General features: G+C 34.9%; 2 protein-coding genes across 3 annotated transcripts; both read left to right on the forward strand.

The window, feature by feature from the left end:
• The first annotated feature begins 3,185 nt into the window (after nucleotides 1–3,185).
• On the forward strand, nucleotides 3,186–10,851 carry LOC145619428 (protein CHROMATIN REMODELING 35-like). 2 transcript variants are annotated; one of them, XM_081674111.1, is made up of 6 exons: nucleotides 3,186–3,353; nucleotides 4,246–4,688; nucleotides 5,742–5,933; nucleotides 7,002–7,160; nucleotides 8,361–10,144; nucleotides 10,531–10,851. In XM_081674111.1, exons 1-6 carry the CDS (start codon nucleotides 3,323–3,325, stop codon nucleotides 10,532–10,534), a joined length of 2,613 nt encoding a protein of 870 aa, XP_081530237.1. In that variant the 5' UTR covers nucleotides 3,186–3,322; the 3' UTR covers nucleotides 10,535–10,851. The 2 variants fall into 2 exon arrangements, with proteins under 2 accessions (XP_081530237.1, XP_081530238.1); XM_081674112.1 differs by having other exon boundaries at nucleotides 3,190–3,353; nucleotides 4,342–4,688.
• Nucleotides 10,852–11,721: 870 nt separating this feature from the next.
• LOC145621140 (uncharacterized) lies at nucleotides 11,722–14,564 on the forward strand. Its single transcript, XM_081675870.1, has 2 exons — nucleotides 11,722–13,241; nucleotides 14,138–14,564. Exon 1 carries the CDS (start codon nucleotides 12,180–12,182, stop codon nucleotides 13,215–13,217), a length of 1,038 nt encoding a protein of 345 aa, XP_081531996.1. The 5' UTR covers nucleotides 11,722–12,179; the 3' UTR covers nucleotides 13,218–13,241; nucleotides 14,138–14,564.
• The last annotated feature ends 10,660 nt before the right edge of the window (nucleotides 14,565–25,224 follow it).

A 25,224-nucleotide genomic window follows, 5' to 3' on the forward strand; every position in this document is an offset into this window, starting at 1 on the left:
AGAAGGTGCTAATTGCTAAAATGGACATAACAGAAAGTGGTAATTGTCAAAATTTCCTTTAAAAATTATTATCATATAATACTACACAAAATTACAATTTTTTAAAACCATAATCTAAATTAATTATCTAAGCCTTCATACCCTATAAATCAGATCAATCTTAATTAGGGTTGTACAAAATCCAAACCGCACTGGGGTTTAGTGCGGTTTGTGGTTTGAAAACTGCGGTGCGATTTTTGAATATGACCAAACCGCAAAGGTTACCAAATTGCACCTGAATGCGGTGTTCGATTTTAGGTGCGATTTGTTGTTTTTATACTATATTTTCATTTTAAAAAAATATAAAAGAACTAATTTATATGAGCTAATCTTTGATTATTAGCTAATTAAAGGTTAAAAAAAATTTAATATTTGAATAATAAATTTAATAATTACAAAATAAAATAAAAGTTTAGTTTAAAAATAATAATTATACTCGTAATTTTCTACAAATATGGTTAACCGCAATCGCACCGCAAAATGCAGTTTGGTGCGGTTTGAAAAAAAACAAAATACAAACTGCACTGCGTCCATAAAAGAAAAACTAAAAATCAGTAATTTAAAAAAAAAAATAAATAAATAAAACCCCCCTCCCCACAAACCACCAGTTCCCCACCTAAACCACCCCATCCCCACCCTTTCCTCCAGCCCCCACCCCCGAAAATACCCCCTCCCCCTCACCCGTAAAACCCCCTTCCCCTCACCCGTAAAACCCCCTCCCACTCACCCCGTTAAACCCCCTCCCCCTCACCCTGTTAGATCTACAAATACTAAAAAAATAAAAAATAAAAAATAAAAAAATAGAGTGCGGCACTTACCTGAGAGGTGTGCGCCGACGGTGGAAGTCCGGGGGAATTCCAGGGCGGTGGTGGTGGAGGTGGCTGGACATAGCTAGTGTTAGGGTTCCTCGAACATTAAAAAAAAAAAAGAAAAAAAAAAAACAAAGAATGGCACTTACCTGAGGACCACACCGACGGTGGATGAACGGGAGAAAGGTGGCCGGTGTTGCGGCGGTCTTCCCCTTTCTTTCTCCCTCTTCCCCTTTCTTTCTCCCTCTTCCCCTTTCTTTCTTTCTCAGGCTTTGTGTCTGTTCTATTTTCGTTAAGGGTCTTTTTGAGTTAAAAACTTTCCGACGGAATATAATTTCCTCGGAAAATTTGAATTGCGACGGAAATTTCCGTCGGAAATTGGTTTCCGACGGAAATTTCCGTCGCAATTAATATTTTCCGAGGAAATTTAAATCCGTCGGAAATGTTACGACGAATTTTCCGTCGGAGAATCTATTTTACGACGAAATAATACGAGGGCCAGAATTCCGTCGTATATTTCGAACTTTCCGACGGAATTTAAGGTCCGTCGGAGAGATTCCGTCGGAAATAACGTGTTTTCTAGTAGTGGTACACCCCTAATCTCAATTCATCTCCTCGTTATCTTCATCTCTTCTCCTTCATCTCTAATTTCATCTTCGTCATCTCTCATCCAATTCCAAACCATCTTTTTAGTGAGTTCCTGATGTGGTTGTTCGTTGGTGGTTTGCTTGATTCGTGGTTGGATTTGGTGATTTGTGGGTGGGTTTCCAAGTTTGTGGGGGTGGTTCGTGGTTAAATCTGTGGTGAGAGGGATTTGGTGGTTTGTCGTTATTTGTCAAAGGTTTTCGGTGGGGTGGTACTGGTTTTGGTGGTTCGTTAAAGGGTTTCGGTGGTTTGTCGGTAGTTTTGTTGGGTTCGTGGTTGGGTTTTGGTGCTTTTGGTGGTGGTTTTTGGTTTTAGGTTTCGGTGGGTTTGGTGGTTCTTGTGGTTTTCGGTGGTGATTATAGGGCTTGGTGGTTATTCTTTCAAAAGTTAAAACAAAAGAATAATATATAAGGGGTACGAGTTAAAAAAAGAGTAAGCATCTAACAAATTCTTATATGCTATGATTATTATTATATTTTTTTCCCGCCCACCTTTAATGACGTGATAATCTAAACTGAATCCCATATTTAAATGAATTCGTTTCATAAAAGGCAACAAAGTAAGCGCAAAATAAGGCATGTTAATCGTATAATTTAATTTTTTCCCCGGTATGTTATATTCTAACATTCAAAGTATTTATTTAATGTTATAATACATACTTTATACTCCGTAATAAATTTTTATTTATCAATCCTTACCCAACCGAGTCATTTATAGTTCCCACACACCTAGATTACATTTATCTTCACTTGAACTTATTGAACTTGATTGTTCCTAACCAACCTTAGATTGAGTAATTTCATTAAATTTTTACGTGAGTGAACTTGATCAATCATAAATAGTCCATACTTGTATAATTCCTACTTCCTCTTTAACATTTTTATAGTTTCATTTGCTTTTCTATGTAGTTATTAAGAAAAAAACTATGGGAAGATGTGAAATGAGAATATTTGTATAGGGAGTTGCTATGGAAATATGTAAATATTTTAGTAAATGAAAATAATTACATTGAAAGTTGGTCATATGAAGGTAAGTATACTAGGAATATGAAAATGTAGGGGTATATATGTTAAATTAGTGCTATTTTAGAAAAGTCTATGAATGTACCAATAGAAAGGATAAATTCAAAATAGAATATGTAACCATAGAAAAGTGAACAAAAAAGTAACACCAACAATTTTGCTAAAACAATATCGAAGGATTACATTTCTAACAGGTTGGTAAATATTACTCATTTACTCCGTTTTATTATTATTATTATTATTATTTTAGATATTATATGTGAGACATAAAATATTCTTTTGTGGTAAATACGAAGTACAAAATACGTAGTATGAAATAATAAGAAATAGAGGTAATAAAATAAACAAATGACCAATGGGATTGAACCACGTGTCAAAAAGCCACATCAGCATACATCATTTTCCAATCCATTCCATAGTCCCTATTTATCTCTCTCTTTCACTACCCACACTTTTTACCTCTCTTGTTTTATTCTCTCTTCACGCAGTCCCAAAGTCACTCCTCAGCTCTTCACCTTCCACCACCCTTTCACCACCCCTTCAAACCACCGCGTTTCGATCACGAAACACCACCTGCGACGTCGTTTCTCCAATGTGAGTTCTCTATTTTCTCTCTTCTCCTCTTTTATGGCTTCTGATTTCCGATTCTAGGGTTTTCAATTTTTCAAAATTTCCCCTCTTTTTATTGATCATCTGGAAATCAAACTAATTTTGCTAATGCTGTCATTTTTTTTTTGGCAATAATTTTCATTTTACAACATTAATTTGTGATTGTTTCCCTTTATTTTTTTTGTAGAGGATTGAAACATGAAGCGTGGAGCTGCTGAAGTCTGTACAGGTTATTTCATTCCCATTTTTCGCATGTTTTTTTTTTTTGTTAAATTTATAGTCCTCAATTTGTGTCGATTCTCCCCCCACTTTTTTTTTTTTTTTTTTTTTTTTTTTTTCCTGGGTTTTCCATGAAATAATTATCTGTTAAATTTTTCTGGGTTTTCATGAAACATCTATCTGTTAAATTTATCTGGGTTTTCATGAAGTAATTATAATGGAGGAAGTGGCCAAGTGGGTAATTCCTGAAAAATTGAAAATTCTTTTATTGTTTACTCTTATGTTTTATTTTTTATTTTTAGCATAACATTTTTCGGGGTTTTAGGAATTGACAAGATTCCACAGATCATTAGATCACCAGTCAAAGCTTTCTAAATAGTAATTTTGTTGAAATTTCATGAATATGTTTCATGTTTTTGTGTTGTTTTTTAGAAATAGAGTATATACAAATATACATGAGTTTGATGATTATTAAGGCTATATACATTGGTTAGTCTGCATACAATTTTCTTAACCGATTTTGCGGACATAAAGAGATTTTAGCACATCGTGCAAGTTCTTGTATTGATAATGATTTATTAAACTAAGGAAATTTTTTGGGAGATTTGGTTGATTTATTGTGATGAATGTAAAAACATATTTTCTCAAAAAGGTATAAATCTCCATTCTAATTAGACTCAAAAAGTGTTATTTATTCGTAGAACCCCATATTATTATTTTTAAACAAATAGCTGATTTGATATAATGGATCATTTGAGCGTTTATGAGATTTGTCTGTGTATTTTCCTAGTTTTGTAATTTATGAGCTGATATGTTTACGCTTGTCTTTCATTATTTATGAAACTTCCAGCTTGTATTGTTAGTGCTTCTATAAGTTAATGGATATTCCTTGGATGAAACAGATAACTATGCTGCGAGTAGTAAGAAACCGAAGTTTTCTCATGGAGGAGGAGAAAAACCCACACTCTTTGATTATTCTGATCCATTCTCAATTCCAGAACTACTAGATAGCATCAGCTGGGGTAAATATGGAAGTGTTACGAAAGATGTTGAAGCATTGGTTGCGCGAAAGGTTCAGGTTTTTAATTCTCTGTTTACAACGAATCCCGAACTCGAATTCTCATCACTGGATGCAAAATACAACGTAAATGGAGAAGTGGTTACGGATATTGTTGATTTGGATAGTCTTGAGACAAAATGCATCACTCCAATATCTGAACCCGTGTTGCTAATTGAGTCAGATGACGAGGAAGATGTTGACCGTAAAAACTTCCATCACTTTCAAGAGATTGCCTTACCCAGGCCTCCACCTACTAATATTGAACTCCATGCAGAGACCTTGCGGGTAGTTTTTCTTTATCTCTCTTTGTCCAAGGGTCATATCAAATCAAAATAATGTCTTCTCTTAATTTGCAATATATTTATTGAATTACCCTTTGTATCACTTATTGCTGATTGTTTGTTCTGCCAGGTCTTTTTTATTTTATTTTTTTTATTTTGGGATTTCTTCGGTTCTTCCCATGTCAAACCAATTCTTTTTCCTTAAATCTTAAGTTTGCCATATTTTTTTTTCCACTTGTGCGCTGTTTTGTATATTGCTTATAAATTGTTTTCAGTCCTTCATATTGTCAATTGAGATTGTCCTGTCAAATGTTATAGTAACAGTCTTTTGAATTGCAATTGTGACTTTGGTGAAAAAAATGCTTCTTTAAACTGGTAAGATTGCATCGTGTTTGCTGTGTGGTCAATGAGGCTGTGTTTTGTGTGAATCAAACTAATAAATGTAAAATTTAATAAAATAGGCTGTTTTTCATTTATGTTCTGCACTTTCAAAGGAAACCCAGGGGTCTAAGCTTTGGTGAAAGTCCTTAGCTAAGAATTAACCGCCTTATCATCATTACATATCCTTGTCTGGCATGCTGAGTATTAATAAGCAGTAAAGCCACCCCTTCATAAGAAATCAAGGCCATAGTTGTACCTTCTGAATGTTGGCATGCTAAATGACTTGCATCAAAACTCAAGAGCCTCATGAATTCGTTGACTTTTGTTTTTCTAAGTCAATCAGGTTCATATTTTGGCCTGGTTTGTGCTGCTGTACCTTTCTTCTGAATCAACCACCATTATTCAATGTTGTATTCTAAAGGTTTAATATTAAGAATAATTTAAGCTTCTATAGAGCTTTGATGTCAAAACCTGTCCTCCTCATTCCTAATGTGTCTTGAGTCACTGACCACAGCCTTTTTTTTTTTTTTTTTTCCCTTGTGAAGACTTAGGTTTGCTCACTGATGAGTGCTGACTGATGCTGCTTGTTATGATTCAATCCTAGCCATTGTGTTTCCTGGTTATTGTTTAATTATCAAATCTGTTTCCCTTGTTTTGATGGGAACTATTGTAATAGCAGGTTGACAATTACGTGGATGTTAAACCTGCCAAAACAACTAAAGTAGAAGAGAAAAAAATAGACAAGGTAAAAGACAAAGGTGTATATGTGGGTATTGAAGATGAGTTAAATGACGAATTAAATGAAGCCGAAGATGAAGAGTTGTCAGACATGTGGAAGGAGATGAATTTTGCATTAGAGTCTTCGAAGGTATACTGCTGGCTGTATCTGTGGTTGCTTTAAGGGATCTACTGCTGGCAATTTTCTGTGATTTTCTCTCCTTTTCTTTTATATGTGTTTCTTTACTTCTTATTTTTACTTTTTATTTTCTAAATTTTTTTTGTAAAATATTTTTTTTACATTTGACGCTCTGTTTCTGTGAGTCAGTCATTTTTAGATTACAGTGCGTCAAATGTTTGTAATCTGCTTTGATGCCATTTATTTTTTAAAAATTGATTTATCAATGTTTAAATGAGCAATGCTCATATCCCATTAACTTTTATAGCGTGAACTGTGTGCATATGATGGGAATGGAAAATGTTTGGATGACAGAAAGTATCTTTTGTGTATGTACTTAATATTCTAAACTACTGTAGGATAAGGTTGCACACTTGTGTGAGATGCATTTGTAGTATCATGTGAATATGCAAATGGGTGTATGTCTATATATCTTGTTTTATTTGTTAAATCTCATATATATTTCAACTTCTTGTGTTGTTATGATCTTATGCCACCCTGCTAAGATCCGTTGGCTTGTAACTGTATGCTGCAAGCTTTTCACGAGTTAAAGAATATGACTATTTAATTGTTATGAGAGAATGATGCTCACTTTTCCATTTCTTTATAGAAGATAATTGTACACGTAACTCTCTATGGAGAAATCTTTAATGAACTGTTCAGAGCAGGCTGAAATAGAAAACAACACTGTTAATTACTTTGATTTATAAAATCCATGTTAAGCTTTTGCCTTAGGTTGCAAATAAAACGATTTTTGTTATTTCTGGTTTGTGTGAGTGGTTGGCTGATCTTTTCACATGTTTCAGCATGTTAGTATGCTCCTTGTTGCATTCATCATCATTTAGACCTTTCCTTCCATTTGTGCTTTTTATTTACTTTTGTACAGCATGATGACTATTGCTGTTTAGTATATCAAACCTCAAATTGTAATCCACTTTAATGGATTTCTGATCCCTATTTAGTCTTATCATCGAGGAATTTGGTGAAACTTTCTTTTCTTTTTAGAGGACCATTTAATTTGTTATTTATGTCACTTTGTAGGATGTTCCAGCTGATCAATCAGGAGACGAGCAATCGGTGGAAGAAGATGAGGGCTGTGATCATTCATATGTCCTCAAAGATGATATTGGCTATGTGTGCCGAGTATGTGGAGTCATTCAGAGGGCTATCGAGACTATATTTGATTTCCAGTACATAAAGGTTTCAAAAGTTCTTTTATGTTTTTTCATTTCTAATTACATATATATCTATACGAAGCTATATCGTTTCTATTTATTTTTTGATGTATGGATATGGCTATGAGTCTGATTTTATACTTGATTTACTGAAGCTGTTACTTCTCACTGGACACTTTTGTGGTTGTTTGAACTCCACGTATAAAATGTTGATTTGTGCTATATTTTTCTGCATTCCTTAGTTGGGAATTTGGGATTTATTCAATATAAGGTTGCCAATAGGAGATTTTATATGGTAAAGAAGATTAAATTTAGTTTGTTGGGCAATCAACAAGAACTTTGATTTTGATGATCTAGTCCATTAAATATATGTGTCTATAATTCAAATATTACCTGCTTTTGATACAGATCTCTAGTTAAAACGACAAATGAGTTAAAGGAAGAGACTGTTGTGTCTGTAATTTGTTTATCTATAGTTTTAGGGATGTAGCCTAGTAAGATTAGTTAGCCAAAAAATCTTTTGGAGTATCTCATTAGTCCCTTGGGGAAATCCCTGAGAGATAATTTTGTAATTTCTTGGTCAGATAGGTTGGTGGTTGTGTATTGACTAAAAGCACTTTCAATTCTTAAGTTTAAGTGTATTTAGCAGTATTCAATCAATTTTATAATTGGTCAACTGGTAAAACAGAACGTTAAGTCATCCTAAAATTCTACAAAATCTTGTTTTGGCTGAAGATATGTGATTGTTAGAATCCACAGTCAGACCGTGACACATATACTAATAATCATGGTATCTATCTGCACATCTGCAGTCTTAAAGTTTACTTGATCGTTTTGTGGTCCTAATATTCGAATTATTCTGTGCGGATGTTACTTGGATGGTTTAAGTATCCGTGGTTGTCAACTGTATATGACATTTTTACATAGGCTTATAGGCACTTATTTTGTATCCTTCAGTTTATGCTAATGCAAAACCTGACGCCTGGAGTCCTGGACACATACCTGTGCCAGACAAAATTTATCTGTGATAACTGATTAATACCTTTTTTGATTTTATAATACTAGTAATTTTTGTTACAGCCCTGTGGTGTCTGTCAGTATCAATGTCATCATATTTGCTTCTGTTGTCTGGATTGGTGTTCTGCTAGAAGTTCTTATGGCTTGTACTTATGAATTGATGCCATATGCTTTTCATGACACTCATCTAAACTTGTCTTTACATCAGGCTGCTCGTGTGAGAAGTTACAGGTCTGATTCTCGTTCTAACAGAGAGAATGATGACACTGACTACCATCTGGATGGGATTAACCTGCCTGGGCATGATTTGGCTGTGACTGAAATCTCTGCTCATCCTAGGCATAAAAAGCAAATGAAGCCTCACCAGTCAGAGGGATTTAACTTCTTATTGAGCAACTTAATTACTGAAAATCCTGGTGGTTGCATCTTGGCTCACGCTCCTGGCTCTGGAAAGACTTTTATGATCATCAGTTTCATGCAAAGTTTTCTGGCCCAATATCCAGATGCTAGGCCATTGGTGGTGCTTCCCAAGGGAATTCTTCCTACTTGGAAAAAGGAGTTTCAAAGATGGCAAGTAGAGGACATTCCTCTACTTGATTTCTACTCCATGAAAGCTGAAAATAGGTTTCAACAGAAGGAAGTTCTTAGACAGTGGGTAGAGCAGAGGAGCATCCTATTTCTGGGTTATAAGCAGTTCTCGACTATTGTTACTGGTGACAGCTCATGCAAGGCAACTGCTTATTGCCAAGAGGTACTGCTGAAGCGCCCTAGCATCCTTATCTTGGATGAAGGTCATACTCCTAGGAATGAGAACACTGACGTGCTGCATTCACTTGCCAAAGTCCAAACTCCTAGGAAGGTAGTGCTATCTGGCACACTTTACCAAAATCATGTCAAAGAGGTTTTCACCATTTTAAACCTCGTCCGCCCAAAATTTTTGAAGCTTGATGATTCCAGGAGCATAAAGAAACGTATCTTGAGTAGAGTGCAATTTCATGGGTTTAAAAAGCAGTTGAAAGGAGGGAATGTTGAAAGCAATTTTTTTGATCTTGTTGAATACACCCTTCAGCAGGATGAAGACTGGAAAAGAAAGGAGGCTGTAATCAAAGATCTGAGGGAGATGACAAGCAAGGTATTGCACTACTACAGGGGTGACTTCTTGGATGATCTTCCTGGACTTGTAGACTTTACTGTTCTTCTCAGTCTGAGCCCTCAACAGAAAATTGAAGTTGATAAGCTGAATAAGAGGGAAAAAACAAAATTCAGGAAAACCTCATTGGGTTGTGCAGTCTACACTCACCCAAAGCTCAAGCTTTTTTCAGACAATAATCCTGGTTCTGAAAAACGTTCATTGCAATATGATGCCAAGATTGATGAGCTGGTTGAAAGGATAGACATTAGAGAAGGAGTCAAGGCTAAATTTTTTTTGAATATGCTGGGTTTGTGTGAAAGTAATGGAGAAAAGTTACTGGTGTTTAGCCAGTATTTGCTGCCTTTAAATTTTCTGGAACGGTTAGCTGTCCATAGGATGGGGTGGTCTGTTGGTAAAGAGATATTCATGATTTGTGGCGATACATCTACTGATCTGCGGGAATCACATATGGAACAGTTCAATAACTCCCCTGATGCACGGGTCTTCTTCGGATCAATCAAAGCTTGTGGAGAAGGAATATCTCTTGTGGGCGCCTCCCGGATTATAGTCCTGGATGTCCATTTGAATCCGTCGGTGTCGCGCCAAGCAATAGGACGTGCATTTCGTCCTGGTCAGGAGAAAAAAGTTTATGTTTACCGACTGATTGCTGCTGACTCCCCTGAAGAGGAAGATCATCTTACGTGTTTCAAGAAGGAACAAATTGCAAAAAGGTGGTTTGAGTGGAATGAATACCGTGGAACGCAAGATTTTAATATAGAGCCAGTTGATCTAAAGGACTGTGGTGATTTATTCTTGGAGAGTCCGGCGCTAGCTGAGGATGTTAAGGCTCTGCACCGAAGGTTAGTTCGACTTTCTGTTCTCATTCCTTCTTTATTTACTACTATGTCACTTCTGATTTACACGGTTATCCCATTTGTCCCTTTATATTTTATACTTTCATTAAATGGATGCCCTAAATTGTTTCTCACACTTCTTTTTTGGATAGTAAAACATCTAAATATAATCTTGTTTTCCCTCTTTCTTTTCTTTTTTTTTTTTTTAATCTCTTCCTAAATAGGTCACTTGTTTTTATTCAATTTTTAACATTTTAACTGTTTCATTCTAGAGTATGTCCCGTTTGTATGTTATATTTTATAGCATTAATATTTGAGCCAAATCCAAAATTCAGGAAGGGAGTAATTGTATATATCTGCGAACTTATGCAATTTAACTTTGCGTGTTGTAGGTAAATTGTCAGTGGTTGTGGAAGGAGATGCCTGAAGATGCTTAACCTTTGCTAACTGCACAGTTAAAGTTTCTAAGCAATACAAGTCTGTACACAGGGAGAATGAGCTTTTGTAGTTGGAACTATGATTTTGGTGACTCTGTATATATTTATGACAGTTGTTGGAAAAAGGTTAGGTATTATAGTTACTGCAGTGCTGAAGTTTGTTGTAATGCAAACTAGCATTTTGGTGTATGCACCTTCTGAATGTTGACCTGTATAATTTTAGATGAACCTGTTTCTAAGCTTCAGTTTGCAGCATTGATTTTCTTTGAAATGCCATCCGCCATTTGCAGAGTCAAATTCAAGCATACACCAATTGGATAAACTACAAGAAAAATAAAATGACTACCCTCTTGAAATTTTTTTTTTGAAGCATAGAACTTAACTGTGTGGTTGGTTGGGATGAAAATTATTCCAAAGATTTCATTTATCTGTATTCGGTTTATTCAGGTAAGGGTACTTTTGTTGAATGTGTTATATTACTTGTTTGTAGATTTTTCACACATTAATGAGCCTGTTGAGCAGAAAATGAAACAAGAATAAGTCACAGGCAGTGAACAAAGCCTTAGTTTTTTAGGCATAATTGTCCAAAAGTATCTGATTTTGCTCAAATTTGTAAGCTAGTCTTTCCATTTTTTAAAAGGCACACTTGAGTCGATAATTTAAGTAACACCCAGCCAATGTTATCTCCTCCCTCCCTCGCCTCACCTTACAACATCAAAACAACTAACCATTGTTAGCCTGCAGTTCCTTTGCTTCCCCTCTCCACCACCGCATCATTCCTGCTAAATATAAAAGAAAACACACCCTCAATTTCCATCAACAATTTTCCCCCTCAACAAACATAAAAGTAGTTGCACCCTCAATTTCTAGCCGCCAATATTGGCCACCTCACAACAATCCAAAGTCGCAAGTAGTAGATGCAAAAACATTGAACGAAGTTCAATTTTCTGTTTTCTTATACTTACATATGCTAACACGTGTCAATTGTCAAAGTAAACCGTTATTACAGGTTGAGAATAGATTGAACTTGTTAAAATAAATCACACCCAAATTAGAATTGCTGTATAATAAATAGAAAGTTGAGATAATTAAAAAAAAAAAAAAATCAAATTGGAGTTATTATTACATAGTACTGTACTAGTTTTTCTTTTATTAAAAACCTCTTTACCAAATTTTCTGGTCACATAATATAGAGAGAAGTATATAAAAAATAAAAAAATGATGCGCCTTATCGGCTTTTCCCCTCTCAAACAAATACTGTTACCATTTCCCTTCACTAAAACCCTAAATTCCCCTAACCCCTCCAGAGTTGAAATTACAAATTACAAATTTTAGCTTGTAGTAATCGTCTTCAAAATTCAGATGATGCCGACCCAGAAGAAGACGAAATCATCGTTCCGTCAAAAGAGAAGAAAATTGAAGACGAAATCACCATCATTGAACGAAGACCTCGACAACATCAACAATGGCGATCTTGAAGATAGAATAAGCTCTCTCCCAGATAACCTCCTTATCACTATACTCAATCTCCTCCCCATCAATTCCGCCGCCGCTACCTCCGTCTTATCCAAGTAGATGATCCAAGTAGTGTGTATCCCTCTTTTATGGTCCCTTGGATTACTCGCATCTGTCTTCGGAATCCGGAGGTAATCGTCATCAGCTTCAGCCCTTCATTATCTGAATTGCCCGTTTGTCTTTTCACAACTCAATCACTTACTTTACTTCGAATTTCATTTACATGGAAGTTTCCCGATGATTATAGAGATGAGATATTGTCTATTAATCTTCCTAATTTGAAGGAACTTGAATTGTTTCTTTGTGATTCAAATCATGCTTTGATGCGTACTCTTTTTAAGTCTTGCCCGCTTTTGGAACGATTATCTCTGACTGTGTTAATAGATAGAGAGGATCACTTTGTTGATATTGTTGCCCCTAATCTCAATAGTTTGGAAATATTTCTAATAGCTTACACTAAATTAGGGTCGTTAGGGAGCTACTGCAACTGGAATATTTCTATTGATGCCCCTAACCTGGGTCATTTTACGACTAATGCTCCGTTGCCCTTTTATAACTTTGTGAATAAACCTAGGGTGCTACAAGAAGCCATTCTTACTATACCTAACTATTATAGCAATGAACGAGATGCTTATCTTAGCCGGATAGTACCACTTTTCCAAGGGATATCTTGTGCTAGATACCTTATCTTCGAAGACACATTTCCGGGTCTTTATCTGATGGGTGTTGCCCTGCCAATCTTCCATAATCTCACCAATTTAACGATATCATTTGGGGTTTTGGAATCATATAGTCAAGCTCCAAGGAATTTGCTAATTAATCTCCGGACACTAAAGATACAGGATATGGAGCTAAATGACAAAGGGATCAAGTTTCTGGAAGATATTCTAAGTAATGCAACTGTTTTGGAGCAGCTTGATATTTTTTCAGATAATGATGATTATCAGGATGATGTTGAATATGGAGTTGTATTGATGGAATACAAGTTTTGTATGAAGCTTTTCATGCTTCTAAGGATTTCATCAAACTGTTTAATCAACTTCTCAGGTTTTATATTCTCTACATCAAGTAATGCAATCAGGAAAGGCAGGCTTGTTTGCAAAATTACAAATTGCATTTATGAGTGACACTGCTAAATGTCAGAAATGCAGGTCAGCTACACATTTGCCATTTCGCAAATACTTTTGTTCATTGCCTCACATGCATTTGCCCAGGTTTATGCCCTTGTGATAAGTATTTGTATTTCATTTTGATGGAAATAATCTGCAATCTTCTGCATAGTTCTGTGGTGTACTTGTATGATTGTATCATGGTTTCCCATGCTTATCTTTACATTACCCGAACCGTGAATGAAGAGAGGTTTGAGCAGGTATATCTATTTTACAATTGAGACAGATTTATAATTAAGGGGTTACCAGTATTGCACATTTGCACCCTCTTGGCTTGAGTATTGTACCATAAATTACCATTGTAACTAGACTGAAAGATATTTTTATAACTCATACTTGGAGATCTGAATCCTCTTTGCTTACCTCTGTACTTTTTTGCACATTTACATTCTGTTCGTTTGCTAGAGCTTGTACTTTGTGTGCTGTGTATATTGGTTGTAATGTGTATTAACACGAAGCTTATGAGTTATTTCTTTGCTTCACTTGTGGTCACATTTATTTTCCTATGTCATGGATTCTCTGTTTTCTTATGCTTTCCTTTCCACTCCTCTCCTTTTCTGGTGTGTGTGTGTTCATTGTCCTTTCATGCATGTTTTGATTTACATGGTCACACTATTTGTCTTTTTATATTTTATATATACTTTCACAATACGGATGCCCTTAATTGTTTCCCACACTTCTAATTTGGATAATAAAACATCTATTTGTGCCACTTGTTCCTATTCAATTTTAGATATTCTAATTGTTGCATACTAGAGTTTGCCTCATCTATATGATAAATTTATAGCAATAATATTTGTGCCAAACCCAAACATTCAGGTACAAAGAGAGTTATTATATCTCAGTGAACTTATGCATATTGAACTTGTGTGATGTAGGTAAATTGTCAGTGGTTGTGGAAGGAGATGCCTGAAGATGCCTTAACCTTTGCTAACTGCCAGTTTTAGTTATTAAGCAATACAAGTCTGTACACAGGGAGAATGAGCTTTTGAAGTTGGAACTATGATTTTGGTGATGCTGTATGTATCTATGACCGTTGTTGGAGAAAGATTAGGTGTTATAGTTACTACAGTGCTGAAGTTTGTTCTAATGCAATCCAGCATGCATCTTGGTGTATGCACTTTCTGAATGTTGATCTGTATATTTTTTAGATCAACCTGTTTCTAAGCTTCACTTTGAAGCATTCATCCTCTTTAATTTGATTTTTAGTAAGAATATTTACAGACCTACAACAATAAACACAGGCAACATACTATGAATTGTACATAACAGAGCTGATAAGGTATTTTTACATTGGTTGTTAAAGTTGAGCTCCAGGGGATCTATTCGTCTGCTGGTGGTAGTGATGGTGGAATGTCGTCATCTGTTGGTGATTGAACGTCAGTATCTGAGGTTTCAGGTGGTGTTGTAGGAGGGTTAAACATAGGAGATGGATTGAAAGCAGGCTTAGGTTCCATTGGGGAATTGACTCCTAATGGTGGTGAAGGTTGGGACTTGGGAGTCATCTGTGGGTGCTTCAGGCAGGCGCGGAGATGGTTGTTGAGTGTCAGCAGGCATAGGTTCTGATGGTGGTTCTGCCACCTCTAAAGGTGGAGGAGTGGAATCATCATCTGAAGGTGGAGGTGGCTGAAAAGATGGTGGTGGATTGGGAATGATCACAGGTGTTCGCGGTGGAGGCAACACCGGCCTTGGAGGGGGCACCGTGGTTGGAGTTGATGGTGGAGGTGATGTCCTTGGGGTTTGTGGTAAACCTGCTTGGAAAATATTTTTAAAAAGTAAAGCCAGACTAAACACCTTAGCAGGTGGCAAAGCTGGGGCTGGCCCAGGCGCTGGTGTGTCAGCATGGCCGTTTGAGGTTGTGTTTTGTTAGTGAAAGCCATAGTTCGTTGCCAACATCACCGTTAATAGTGAACTCATCACCATACTAATATGATAGTCTGCCTTATAAATTTTTAATTTGATTCCATGAAATTTGTGTCTGAACATTTACAACTCTTGGGAAAAATTTAAAAGTATCGGAATTGCCTTAAATTACATGATTATAAGAATGTGTAAAAACATATATCATAGACATCACCATTTCATTCATTTGGTTTCGAACTGCATAGTGTTACGTACGTGTCTGTCCAATCAAGAAGAAGCGAATATAACAGAACTAGCCTTAAAACTCATTACTTACAGATTTTGTTGCTCTCTATTTTCTTTATTTCTTTTTATTTTCTCCAGTCTCAGAATAATATTACATCGATTAAATTGTTTAATGGTTCATATTTCAGAGGGTTTAAAATTTCTATACTCCCTGCATTAAACTATAAGATAAGATGATGAATAAGCCCTTTTTTTTTGACAAGAATGAATAAGCATTAATAAACCTTTAGAATTTGATTTGACTAATATATTTCTTTAAGCTCGTGTCATTTTCTTTTACTCACCTTGCTAAATGAAACAGCTAGCAACACAAGTTGCTGAGTAGTACATTGCCATAATTTTGTAACTTGTTAGATAGCCGGACACGTGATTTTTAACTCATGTTATTACAATCTGACTTGGTATTGATGTGTGTTGGATTAAAGAGAGAAAAACCATGCTTTTTGATTGTTAATCAGTTCACTCCACAAGAAGGTTGTGGCTTACAATGTACGTTTGCCCACAAGTGGGTTGTGGAGTAGGTTTTTTTATGTCTTCTTTATAAGAAAATCAGCCTACTCCACAAGCGGGTTATGGCCAACAACGATTGACCACAAGTGGGTTGTGGAGTGGTCTTTTTGATGTCTACATTCATTCATCTTTTGACATTCTTCTTTCATCTATTGGATTCCCTTGTAAGTTGTAACCTCCCATTAAAGTGGTTGTTTATGGTGATTTAATCAGCTTCTTTATGATTCAATCATCCCTTTGATGTCTAGATTCATCCTCTCGAAGCTCTATCCTTGCCTATAAGATTAGCTTGGTTATTCTTTATTGTTATTATACATCATACAAAAATTAGCTAAACACTTACTCTATATTGAGCATAAGTTACTTGGATCCAACCTTCCACCCAAAAGTGCCTTTATGTGGAAGTGGTGTGTTAACCTTAGGGAACGTGCCGGCGAATACAATTGTGCACCTCGGTTGCGCCGAAATTTCGTTTTCAAGTCAGTGATTTGCATCACGACACACCGTACTCTTTCACTGTCATAAGATCATCTTTTCGATCTTATTGTTTACTTATTATTATAGCCTATGAATTGAAAATACCCTTAATTTACAACAATGTGAATAAAATGGATTGTTTGCATTGGTTCAATTTTTATCCTATGCATGCATTTTATTTGTTCCTCTATGTTTTTCATTAGAAAATGTATAAGTAATATGGAGCATATATAACCACAATACCAAAATGTAATTAAAACTTAATCAATTTCCAAATTGTTTATCAGAATTATTCAAACCAATGTATCATCTGTTCATTGGTACATTACTTTCATTTCAAGTTCATCATCTTCGCAAACATAAATTCCTTCCATAAACCATTACTCGATTTTTAATTTGGCCTAATCTCAATTCCTTCAACAATTAAACTACCTCTAGCAAACCCATTCTCAATCTCCGTTAGCGAAAATGTCACTTCTTCATCTTCTTCCCTAGTATAAAACTCCCCAATTTCGACCTCATCCAACCCATCTATCCTCTTCTTCGAAAGCTTAACATTCTCTTCTAGCCCCTCACCACCTTCACGACGACATGGGTCTAAACAGGCCATCCCGGTCACCACTTCGCCTCTTGAAGTTTCGACAGTAACCTCTATGGGAAAATCATAAAAATCCCATATGCTACGATTTGTAGCCTCAAACACAAGGTATGCAGCATACCTGGTGTTTGGAGATAGCAACGACGTTGTGATTCCACCTTTTATTTCAAACCTGTTGACATAAAAATAAATAAGGCAACATTTAGTTTGAAGGAGAACAAGATGGAATGTAACATTAACAATTAAAAGAGATCGAATACAAGTGAAACGAACCTCGTTCTAGACACGGCGTGCCGCACAAGCAAATGCCAGTAACTTGGTCTATCACCCCATGTTATGTCTAGCTTCCATTCCAAAAGTGTGCAACACATTTTGCCAGTTGCTTTTTCCAGCGAAAATCTCTGATGAAGAGTTTAGATTTTTGGTTGTTACATTAGTCACAACAAAAACGCATCAAACAATCAAATTTAACGAGCAACGATGAACTGTATAAGCTAATATTGGTGTGATATCAGTGCAAGAGAATGTGTCACATAAAACTCTTAAGTCTTATACTTCCTTTGTTTCTCAATACATGCAACATGTAGTAAAAAAAACATTAGGAATCTCAAACACGATTCTTTGTTATTAGGAATTCGATATAGACAATAGGCTGGAAATCTAATTCTTTCACAATTACTAAGGAAATTTAATGGGGATTCTAAAATTATTTTGCTAATGTAGAAGCCATGCATAGATTGAGTGCATAAATATAAGTAAATATAACTTGACGGGGAGTTTAGATTATTAAAAGACTAATTAATTGACAACACAATGACACGTACATAGTACATCACATTTATCTTATACGAAGTATATTTTTTTTGTTTTAGAAATAATGGTGGAACATGTGACACATAAGCCCTTTACTAGATAGTGAATTTTATTTTTTTCGACAAGAACATATATACGTTATAATAAAGTGTAATATACATAGTTTTTTGTACAATCCTAGGGTATCATGCTTTGAATTACGTAAGCAACCAACATTACCATTCTTGTCTATGCATAAAAATATGGTATTAATTATTACACTTCAATTCACATTAATATCATTTAATAACATATTATAATACTATTTTTTTAACTCGAAAGTTATAGTCAAAATTCGTATATGAAATTGGAAAAAAAAAAGTTCAAATTTATAGAACGGTGGGACTGTAGGAGTATATGAAATTGAAAAAAAAAAAAAAAAAAAAATCAAATTTTAACATACGATCGTGATTAAAATTATTACGGATTATCTATTTTATTTAGTTATAGAGTATCCAAGTATCATATCCTTTGTTAAAAAAAAAAAAAAAAAGAAAAGTATCATATCCAATTGCTTTTATGTTTTTTTTTAAAATTTTTTTTTTTTACAATCCATGAAAGCCAAATCACCATTTCTACATCAATACGAGTAAAATGAACCAATTATTTTGGCATGAAAGAATTATATACAAAACCTGCTAAAAATTATACCACTAATAATTCAATGTAAAAGAAATCAGGAAACAAAACTCAAATTAAATTCATATGACCGAAAAATTAATTAATTACCATCAATCCTTCGTCAATGAGAAGAAAATTATCAGCGAGATACATATAAAGGTCCTTCTTCGGGAGAGTATCCAACAAATGAACATGATCAACGTTGGATGCACGTAAGATAATTTCACGATAATTGGGCGGCAGAAAACGATCCCAGACAATGTTGGAGTTACCAACAACGTCGTTGAAGGTCGTAGAGAGCGTCGCGATACGACAAGCATCACGAGGGGTGGTGAATGAAATTACGGTTGCTATGGATTCATACGGAAGGTTGTTAATAGTAGTTTCAACGATGAAAGATTTTTTTTCTCTTTGGAATTCTTGTTCTACCATTTCTCTTGCCATTTTCAATGATATTAGTGTTTGTTTAAGGATTATTATTAGCTTAGGAATTTGGTGTGAAAGTATATTATTAGTGGTGTATGTTATGTATAGTATAAGGTGGGAACTTAAACTTAGAGTTTAAGTTTTTGTAATATTGAACCCTAATAAATGGCAATAAACTCATTTTGATTTTCTTTTAATTTCTTTTGATTTGGATTGGATTGGATGAGATATCAGTATATCACTGATTCACTGCCAAGTGCCAACCTCTAATTGTTACTCCCACTGATGTGATCTAATCCGTTTTAAAAATATAAATGCTTTATTTTGAGTTTTGCATTATTTACGAATAATATTTTGACTTTCATTGGTGTTTCATTTATACATAAAGCAAAAAATAGTTATGTGGGTACTTCCGCACTTGTTAGAATATCAACTTTTTACTGAGTATAGTTTATATTCATTGATGATTGCAGTTATTATTGGTCAATATTCAGCAGAGACACATTTATTTTGAAACGTAAAGAGTAGAAGTGTAGAACTATGTATATTATGATTCGAAGATGTATGTACTAGTTAGGGATAACATTTAATTCTTTAGCGCGTATTATGGTTTTCTTACGAATCAATATATATACGGATTAATAAATACAATGTGCCATGTAAGTAGCTTTATAGCTTATTATTACTTATTACGTCCTTCTAAAATGTATAGATACGGCATGATCTAAACTACATTGAAACTTAGGATTTAATTTTTTTGCTTTGAACCCTGATAATGGTAACAAACTTGGTCATTTTGATTTGACCAATATATACCAACCTTTACCATAGCAATTACTTTACAGATAAAGATAAATTACGGAGTATTTAATTTCATGGATCCCTCGAACATTAGGGTGGCTATGAATACTTATTAAACTAACTCGTATCCGCTTTTAAAAATTAACATACGACGTAACAAAAAAACTATTAAACCCACTCATTTATATAGTGCGGAGTACTTTTTATGTTATCACAATTCTCCTAATTTGAATTAATCTGAATTAAATTGATACCATATGATCTAACCCATATTAAACTGGCCCAAAACAACTTTTCAGCAATGTAATAACTGGACTAGGATTTGGTGAGAAGGGTCAATCACGTACTGGACCATTTTCACTCCATAAACAAAGTAATTACTTTGGTTGGGCCTGTTTAATGGAGGTTCAGATCAAAGTTCAAACCATTACTCCGTATTTTAGTTTTCATTTCATTTTTCCCTCAAATAAAAAATTTAAAAAAAAAAAAATGCAAATAATTTTACCGGGAAATGATTTTGGCACACCCCCGATTGATTTTGGCACACCCTTGAGTGAGAACATAGTTTTCTATGCTATTCTAACACAGGGGTATGCCAAAATCAATTTTTAATTTTACCACACATACTGTACGTCTGTACATAAGTACATTACTTCAATTCCCCTTTTTTATCAACTCCCTCAAACAAACAGAGTCACTTTCCCTTTTAATTAAACCCTAAATAGTAAATTCCCTTCAAAGTTGAAACCCCATCCAAGAAACTATTACAAATTTTAGTCTATAATCGTCTTCAAATTCAGATGACTCCAACCCAGAAGAAGCCGAAATTATCCGGAAACATCAACAGTGGCGGCGGCAGCAGCAGTAGCAGTGAATATGGTGTTATTGAAGAAGAAATTGAAGAGCACAACAACATCAACAATGGCGGCGATGACGAGGAAGAAGATAGATTAAGCTCGCTACCAGATAATCTCCTTATCACCATTCTCTCTCTCCTCTCCTCTCCATCGAATCCGCCGCTGCTACCTCCGTCTTATGCAGCTTGATGTGTCTGTTTATTCGTATAGTGATAAATATGGGGTTTTAAAAAATAAAGTATGGATGGAATACAAGTTCTGTATGAAGCTTTTCACGCTTCCAAGGAGTTCATCAAACTGTTTAATTAACTTCTCCGGTAGTGTAATCACTGCATCAAGTGATGATTTCAAATATGGTAGACTTGCTTGCAAAATTACAGATCTCATCGAAGTTGAATCACAAGATGTAATTAAAGTCGGGAAAATGCAGGTCAGCTGCACATATGTTCATCATTGTGGTAACCTGTGCTTTTCATTTTGCAAATACTAATTTTTCTATTGCTCAACATTAATCACTTGTGCGTTCGCCCAGATTTGAGCCGTGTGATAATTTTTTATATTTATTGATGGAATCAATCTGCATTATATCTGCATATTTCTGCGGTGCTGTAAATCCTTGTATCATGTCTTCCATGCTTATAAGTATCCAACACTTACCGTGAATGAAACGAGGCTTGAGTTGGTATATCAGTTTTGGTATTTACATACATTCATATAGAAGGTATATCAGTATTGCACCCCCAACATATCTTGAATATTGTAGCATGATGATCCATTGTAACTAGACTGAAAAGATGTGTTTTGTATGTAACTCCTACTTGGAGAAACTAATCCTTTAGCTAAATTCTACTTTTTGCTCACTTGCACTCTGTTCTATGGTGAGGGCAAGTTTTAGCTTTGCATTTACATTCTATTTGCTTTAACTCTGTGATTGTGTGTATGTTGCTTGTAATGTGTGATGGGTGTTGACACAAAACATAGAGGATGCCCCAATTTCTCATGAAATTCGTTTCTCATGGTGGCATTTTTGTGAATAAATCAACAACTTTTTCAACTTTATTTAACTGTGGAGCCCACAATATTGAAAAAGTTGTTGATTTATTCACGAAAATGCCCCCATGAGAAACAAATTTCGTTTCTCACCATGAGAAACAGGGAATTTCCCCAAAACATATATCTTTGCTTTACTCATTTGGGTTTGAGTATAGTTTTAGAGAATTTTGTTTTTTTTTTGTTTTTTGTTTTTTATTATCTTGTGATCATACTAAATATTTCTATATTTTGGGATCTTAATTTGCTTTCCCATTCCAGTCCTCTGCTTCTTCTGGTGTGTGTGTGTTTATAGTCCATTTTATGTTCCATAAGAGTATAAGACCATGATCCCCAGTAATGGTAATTTAACGGAATGTCATGATCCGATGTATGCATATTTTGTTAGTATTTATATGGAAATGATAGTTTCATGTTATTCTAACTTTTCCGAATTTGCAGTCTGTGTTTGTAGTATTTTTGTAACATATTATATTCTCTCTTTGGCTAATACAGACAAGCTTACTTTGATTAGTCAAATGACAAAATTGACTGATGGAGCCATGGAGGAAAAGGTCGAAGAGATCAACTGAAGTAATAACTCTAATAAGGAATCGTGACAAAGGGAGTGCAGAGGTACATTTATTTAATTCATCATTCACTAGGTATCTTAGTCTTGGATGTTTAAACCCTTTGATAGCAACTGCACAATTTTAGTTTCTAGCAACTACTTAATCGGGGAAATGGGCTTTGGAAGTGAGACCTATGATTAAAGTGATGCTGTATGTATATATATGTTGATGACTGAATTCGGACGGAGAAAGATAGGTGTTACGATTGTCTGCAGCTGGATGTTTTTATAATGCAATCCTGCATGTATATTATACACTTACTGAATGTTAAATCTGTGTAAGTTAGATGAACCTGTTTCTGGAGTTGCACTTTGAAGCATGTAATCTTCGTCAATTGCAGTCTCAAATTCAAGCATATGCTAAATATATTGCTAAGCTTGAATGGTAGTAATTTATTTTACCCAAATTTACACATTGGAAAAATATGTTGGTTTAGGCTCTGCCCTCCCATATCTTAGCAAATACAAGGCTAAAAAAAATTGCAAAGTGGAGTAAAAATCAAGCTTACAGGGAGAATAATTGAATATTGTGAGACGGAGTAATAGAGTATTATACAAATTATTTGGTGTAGACATGTAGTGTAATTGGGTAAATTCACTTTGTGTGGCTGCGGTGGGAGAAAGGGTAAATAATTTTATTATGCCAAGTTTTTTTTTTTTTTGTTTTTTTTTTGTTTTTTTTTTTTTTTTTGTAATCATAATTTTTTTTTTTAAAATAATTTTGGGTATAAGAATGGCTCAAATGAGCCGGAACTCTCAGTGGTCAACTTGACAATAAGGTAAGGGAATTCCTTCCCCAAATTGTTCATAGTCTCGAAAGTGATATCCTTTCAATTAAGCCAAATTTTAAGTTGGTACAACCGTACAAAGTCCTAAGTTGCCTAAACAATTTATCTACTACTCCACTTTAAAGCAAAATCCAATGATAATATTATAGGCAAAATATAATCTCATTGATGTAACTATGTAAGATATACATTGTAAAATATTATCTTAACCTATCTTGTTGAGTCAAGCTAAGTCTTCTAATAAAATTAGGTCTCTGTATAAAATTAAAATAATTCTTCCTATTTTCTACTACGTATCATCAGCTCTTCCTCTTAAATTGATACATTTAAATACAATATTATATCTTCACAATATCAACATATTATACCTGCCTCTCTTTTTCCATGGACTTATTCTTGAAAAGGTTAACCAAGCAACAATTCAAACGCAAGGCTCAACCCAAGCAAAAGAATCGGTCTCTATTTTTGTTACCTTCTCATATATTAGCTATAATTCTTAGAAATCTTGATTTTGCAACACTTAATTCTAACCAACATGAATTTGCTGCTGCTCTCCCTGAAATTCCTTCTCTTTCAACACCGTTACCACCATCACTGTTCCTCTGGGAAAGGAGTAGATTATGGTATGGTAAAATCCTTAATTTTGTACTTAAACATGTAACAATCTTTGTTGATGCCAGAGAGGACTTTCCCTACAGCAGTAAATTGTTTGATTTTGGATATAAAACCCTCCTATGGTTGCATATGCCGCGAATTAATCCATTAGGGCGGTGTCTTTTCCAGAAGCTTACAGGCCTCGAGTCATTGGAGGTCGAATATACCGCAATCTCGGCTAATGATCCCCTCACGCTAATATCTAACCCTGGTACATGGCTCCGTTGGGATGCTAAGTTTGGAACAAGCAAGCCTCATTGTGACTACGTGTTGTACGTTTTAGGTGATATTGTTAGTCGACAAGGTATCGAGGTGGTCCAGGAGGATGAAAGTCCAGAACTCAAGTCTCTTCGTCGGAGATGGACAATACTATATCATGGAAAGTGTCAACCGTATATATTACACTCACTTATACACGAGGGAGTTAAAGAGGTAGTGATCAAGGACCCTGAGAAGAGGGGAAAGATGATATTTGGTTCCGAGTTTATGGACCGGTACAAGCTCTTACTTACAGGATACCGGATGATAATTTACAATTTGCCTAGTGTTTTAAATCTTGAAAGCAGTAATTCGTCGGTACAAATTAAAGATACTTGGCTTTGTTTTGCGGTTGATGATTGTAAAGGACTAGAAGAGGATGAAGACGATATTAATGATTGTATAAGGGCTTGTTTAGGTAATGCTGATGTAGTAGGAGGAAAAGAAGAAGATGAAGAAAACAAAGAGCTCAGGGAAGTTGTGACGAAAATACTTGCTGATGGCAATCGCAAAATTGTGTTTGAGGCTAATACGGCTTAGTAAGGTGGAATGAAAGGGTACGTCCTGGACTCAGGGAGGTGTAGATTCAAAACCCATCTAAGTATTATTTGTGTAATCTGTTTATTTTAGGGCTAATTTGATAGAATTTGTTATATATATATCCGGGAGTACCGTACACCCAACTAACCTAAGTCCTAAGGTTAGTTTTTGACTTTTTGCTCTTAATTTGATGATAAAAATATAATGCATGAAACGGTACACGGAATCAAATCTGATCAAATCTTGAAGATTTGTTGCTACAAAAAATGCATATTTGAGATGCTTGAAATTATACATGCAAGTACTATATTTTTTTCTACTATAAGACTATCTCCAATGGTGAGACTCAACTTTGAGTATTGAAATAAATGAGTTGTTTTTTTTTACCTCTGATGATACCCAACTCACTTCTTGAAGTCTAATTTCTCAATAGTGAGACTTTCTAAAGTATACTAATATTACTTTCAATTTATGACACACCAAATCCATATTTTAAGTTTTAAAAATAAAAAATAAAAATTAGACTTAATTGTATTACAAAATATTTTACGTATGTAGTATAATATGAAAATAGTATAGTGCATGGTGCACCCGGAAAGAACATTAGGCTTATTTTGAAGAACATGAGGAAAAAAAAGAACATACGAGTGTTTGAAAAAGAACATGCTAGTATTTGAAAAAGAACATGCATAATAGTGTTCAACACAAGAACATGTTTGTGTTTGACAAAGAACATGACCCTCCGAAAAGAACATCAGACATATTTTAAAGAACA

This window comes from Chenopodium album, chromosome 27, assembly GCF_948465745.1.
Source record: "Chenopodium album chromosome 27, dcCheAlbu1.1, whole genome shotgun sequence".
Lineage (NCBI taxonomy): Eukaryota > Viridiplantae > Streptophyta > Magnoliopsida > Caryophyllales > Amaranthaceae > Chenopodium > Chenopodium album.